The 5,272-nt window shown below is 37.1% G+C and overlaps 1 protein-coding gene and 1 pseudogene across 1 annotated transcript; one reads left to right on the top strand and one right to left on the bottom strand.

Annotated features, from left to right (window-relative positions):
- The first annotated feature begins 212 nt into the window (after positions 1-212).
- Positions 213-1,540, top strand: LOC146916422 (uncharacterized). The gene is made up of 2 exons (XM_085721633.1): positions 213-446; positions 533-1,540. Exons 1-2 carry the CDS (start codon positions 213-215, stop codon positions 1,538-1,540), a joined length of 1,242 nt encoding a protein of 413 aa, XP_085577759.1.
- Positions 1,541-2,702: 1,162 nt separating this feature from the next.
- Positions 2,703-4,939, bottom strand: LOC146916423 (uncharacterized; annotated as a pseudogene).
- Positions 4,940-5,272: the final 333 nt, after the last annotated feature.

Below are 5,272 nucleotides of genomic sequence, written 5' to 3' on the forward strand. Positions count from 1 at the left end.
CCAAAGATGGGAGTGATGATGACGATGTCCCAAAGCCATCGAGGTCTAAATCAAGGAAGGCATCGAGGAAAAAATCATCGAAATCAGAGAAGAAACGGATTACACCGCCTCCTGAACCATCTCCCATGAGATTGAGGACCTTGTTCCTGAAGATCACGTAAGTCTTATTGATCTATTTTCAAATATTTCTTTATGTGAGAATCTCATGGTCAATGTTTTTTCAGCCTGATTCCACTTCTGGGACCATCGAAGTTACTACAACTTCAGAAATGCCAAAAAACAAAGAAGGCCGAAAGAAAAGGAAACATAAAGTCCAAGAGATCACTGTCGAGACTACACACACCGAGGGATCTCCAGTCAAATCAAGCCCAAAAAGGAGAAAACAAGGTCACAAGAACTCCAATCCTAACAGCGCTCAATCCTGTGTAGGTGACAATGTTTCGAAGGTAATTTATCGATCTAATGCCATATTTAACATATCCTATTTCATGTTGTTTTGACAAACCCTTACAATATTTATTTTTGTTTTTAGGGTATCGAACATGGCATTGCTGATACATCCCGACAAGGTCAGATTCTCTCAACTGACAAAGGAACTCCAACTCCTATTGTCGAGGAAGAGGAAGACGTCGAGATTAGTTCTCCTGAGGATATTGTCACTTCTCCCAACCAGCAATCAAAAGTACATGATGAAGGTCTAATCCTCAACAAGTTAACTGAGGAAGGAGAACCCAATCTGGAGAAGGACGCCTCAGATCAAAATGATCCTTCATCAAAGAAAGTTACGTCAATGGCCAATCTGGACTTGGTGGATGCCACTATAAGCCAGGAAGAACTCGATCGTCTTGAACAAGAAAATCCTCTAGATGCCTTTGCTTTCTTGATGAAAAATGACGTACTTTTCTCGAAGAGTAGTGGCAAATCATCAAATGTTTCCACTGATGCTCCGTCAGAGACATCTAAAGAAAATCTCTTAGCGGAATTTCGAGACAAAGTCTTGAAAGTCAATCTACTGGAAGCCATCGAGCAAGATGAGAGTGTTGTTGATGAAGTGAAAGGTTTACTTCAAAAATTATGTGAACTTCCTTCTGGTTCTAAATTCCAAAACCTCTCTCAAATGTTAGGGCCTCTTCTCGATAACATCAATCAAAGCTTTCAAGAGAAGAAGACTGATCAGGCCCAACTCGAGGAGCAAACACAACGCTGTGACCAGCTTCTAGCAGATGTTTCCGCCTTCAATGTTAAATTTGAAGCCTTCCAACAAGAAACTCCAGTCATTCAACAAAAGGTGGAAGATATTGATACTGCTATTGCAAAGCACAAAGCAGAAATCCAAGCATTGGAAACCCAGAAGACAAACCTCTTAGACAAAGAAAAACTTATGAAGCAAGAGGCTCATGTTGTCCTTCAAAAGGCTAAGGAATCACAACGCTCTCGAAAACAAATTCAAACTCTTACTGAAAATTGCAATGCTCTCGATGGAAAGCTTTCAGAATTCAAGAGCCAAATCGACAAACTGTTGTTCGAATTTGTCATTTAGTACAAACATCTTTGTAATAATTTTCTTTTTTGAAACAATTTGTTCCCTTTTATCCTTGTTTCATATTTTATGATGGTATTCCTACCATCTAAATGGCATTAGCATTTTTCTCTTTTAGAAATTTTACTTGCCAAATTTATTTTCTTTAAAATATACCAAGAATACTATTTAGGAACAAGTTTCAAGGAAAATAATGATGAGAAACTAAAAAGTTTCTTTTGTTTAACCAAACAAGTTAAACTAGCCTAGGAAAACGTAAAACTTCTTGTCAATAATGACATTTAGAGGAAAGTAAAATAAAGAGTAAATAAGTAAACTTTTCAACTTCCCTCTTTCTCCAAGGCAATCTGCAGTTACTAGCGCCACGTGTATGCATCTGAACCGGTTTAGAAACCGTAAAAAAGTAACTCCTTTTAACTTCTACCTTTATTATAAATATCAAAACTTCTCTTGAAAGTTCCATCATCTTCTTCCATTTTCATTTCCTTAAAAGTTTTTCCAACTTTCTTCTAAGTTTTCTTTCGTTCAAAAATGGATTTTCTAAGTGATGATCTTCTCATCAACATAGCTAAGAGGGTTGCTGTTGATGATGCACCTTCTTTTTGCTACTTCATGAAAACTAACAGACGACATCGCTCTCTCTGCCGAACCCATGAAGTTCTAAGAGTTCTTCACGTTCGCTGTGTCAAGTTGCTTATTGAACTTGACCTTACTTGTGATACTTTAAGGTTCTCATGGTGTTTGTGGAATGCTGGTCATCCTACTTTCTGCATGATCCGATGTACCCAACAACTGATTCATCCATATCCAAAGCTAGATGTGGTAAAGAAATTGCTTGAAAATGCCTTGGTTACTGGTTCCAATAGCGTCAAATATTTCGACGTATTGATTAGAGCCACAAGCTTTCCTTTCCCTGACTATCAACGAATGTTTAAGGATTTTGAAAAGCTTTTGATGACCAGAAAGAAGAAATCAAGTGGATGATGGACGCCTTTGGCTTTGATCGTTATGCCTAGAGTAGTTATAACTTTAGTTATTTCAACCTAGCTTTATTTTATTTGCACTTTTTGTCATGGTTAATCTATCCATTTTGGGACTTATGATGTAAATTGCCCATTAGTTGACATTATCTTTAATGCCATGTTACGCTTTTTATTTCGAATTACTCTTGTGCAATTTTAATTTCTTGCAACATCGGTTTATATTTTATCAAATATTTACCGTTTATGCGCATAACTCTTTGGTCATCACTTAATTCTTTAATTTCATACGCATTATTCGAAAAAACTTTTCGAATTTCCCATGGTCCTTCCCAACTAGGAGACCATTTCCCCAACACTCGGCTTTTCTTGTCCATTGGTAGAATAACTTTCCATACCAAGTCTCCTTGTGCAAAGAGTTTTGACTTAACTCTTTTATTATAAGCCTTAGCTATTTTTTCTTTCTGCTTTGTGAGAACTTCTAGTGCCATTAATCTTTCTTCATCTAAATCTATCAACTCATCTAGAATCATATCCCAGTAATGATTCGTCGGTATCTCGAATTTTCTTTGGACTCTAGTCGATTGAAGCAATATTTCGACTGGCAAGACAACATCATGGCCAAATGTAAGCCTGTAAGGTGTAGTATTTGTCGATTCTTTGGGAGAAGTTCGACATGCCCACAAAGCTTCACCAAGAAATGCATGCCAATTTTGGGATTTGCCTTTGGCTTTCCTTTTAACTATAGAAATAATATTTTATTTGCTGCCTCAACTTGACCATTTGCCTGGGCATAATATGGTGTTGAAGTTAAGAGTTTGAAACCTATTTTTTCAGCAAATTTCACCATTTTTCGACCAGTAAACACAGATCCTTGGTCTGTGGTGACAGTTTCAGGAATGCCAAATCTATATATAATATGTTTTTGGATGAAACTTATCACTTCATCCTGTGTAACTTCCTTTAGTGGGATCGCTTCTATCCACTTGGTGAAGTAGTCTATCCCCACTAAGATGTACTTATGGCCTTTCGATGACTTAGGTTTTACTTCCCCAATTACATCTAAAGCCCAACCTCTGAATGGCCAAGGCTTGACTATCGAATGTAGTTCACTCGCTGGTACGCGTTGGATTCCAGCATGTTCTTGGCATCCTTGGCACCCTTTGGCAAACTTTATACAATCTTTTAGCATTGTTGGCCAATATACTCCTTGTCGAAATAAAAGCCATTTCATCTTATGGCCTGCTTGATGCGTACCACATGCTCCACTGTGAGTGTTGGAAACAGCCAAATATGCCTCAGTTGCTCCAAGACATTTAAGTAAAACTCCTTCTGGAGTCTTTTTGAACAAATCGTTCCCCACAATCACGTAGCTCAGGGCTTTATATTTTATTTTTCGACAAGTTGTTCCATCAGGATTTTCCAGATAATTAACAATAGGTTTTCGCCAATCATCATCAGATAAATTGTTAACAACCAAAATTTCGACTAAGTTCATACCTTGTACTTGTCTATGAGATGACTCCATGCCCCCAAGTTTTGGTGTTGACAATTTTCTGGGAAGAGATCCTTTCGAACTACGCTTATTCCTGATCTCGATTGGCTCTTGCTCTTGATCTTTCGAAACCTTATATCCAGAAGCTGCCTGAGCAAGGTCATTTGCTTCTTGATTATCCATTCGAGGAACATGTTTTATTTCGACATGAACAAAACGTTTGAGTAACGTATTTGCCATAGTGAGGTATAGAATTAAACCTTCCTTGATACATTTGTATTCCTTGGTCAATTGTTTCAACACTAATTCCGAATCTCCTTTGATTTCTATGTTTTTTGCCCCTAGTTCGAGTAATATCTCTAAACCGGTAATTAAAGCCTCATACTCAGCCTCGTTGTTTGAACAAAATTGGTTAATTCGAAACTTATGCTTAGTTTTAGTGTTATCTGGCGAAACAATCACAATTCCAATTCCAACGCCATTTTTATGACTTGACCCATCAAAATATAAATTCCAACACTGATTTTCGATACCCCCAGGCAATGGTTCTTCCATTGAATGATCAGTAATAAAATCAGCCACAATTTGGCCTTTAACGGACTTCAAAGATTGATAAGTCAATGAATATTCCGTAAGCGCTAAAGCCCATTTTCCCACTCTGCTGTGCAAAATAGGTTTTGACAACATATGTTTAATTATATCGAAATGCGAATAAACACAAACATCAAAAGGCTTTATATAATGTTTAAGTTTTGTACATGAAAAATACAAACAAAGACACAATTTTTCACTGGGATGGTATCTTGTTTCATCATCATTCAATACCCTACTAAGATAATAAATGGCCCTTTCTACACCATTTTCATCCTCTTGTGATAGCATACTTCCCATAGTATTTTCAGATGTTGCTATATACAATTTCATCTTTCTATCTTTTAAGAGAGGTGACAAAATAGGAGGGTTCATCAAATAAGATTTGATCTCATCGAAAGTCGTCTGGTGCTCCGGTTCCCATTTGAACGCATCTTCTTTCTTCAACCGAAGTAGTGATGTAAATGCTTGCATTCTACCACTTAGGTTCGATATGAACCTTCTAAGAAAGTTGATTTTTCCCAATAAGGATTGTAACTCTTTCTTGGTTGAAGGGGCTTTAGTCTCCATTATTGCTTTGGTTTGTTTTGATTTATTTCGATTCCTTTCTTGTGGACAACAAAACCTATAAAATCACCTGTACACACACCAAATGCACATTTTAAT

This window comes from Medicago sativa, chromosome 6 (assembly GCF_051527215.1).
Source record: "Medicago sativa cultivar Bolivia chromosome 6, Bolivia_mono, whole genome shotgun sequence".
Taxonomy (NCBI): Eukaryota; Viridiplantae; Streptophyta; class Magnoliopsida; order Fabales; family Fabaceae; genus Medicago; species Medicago sativa.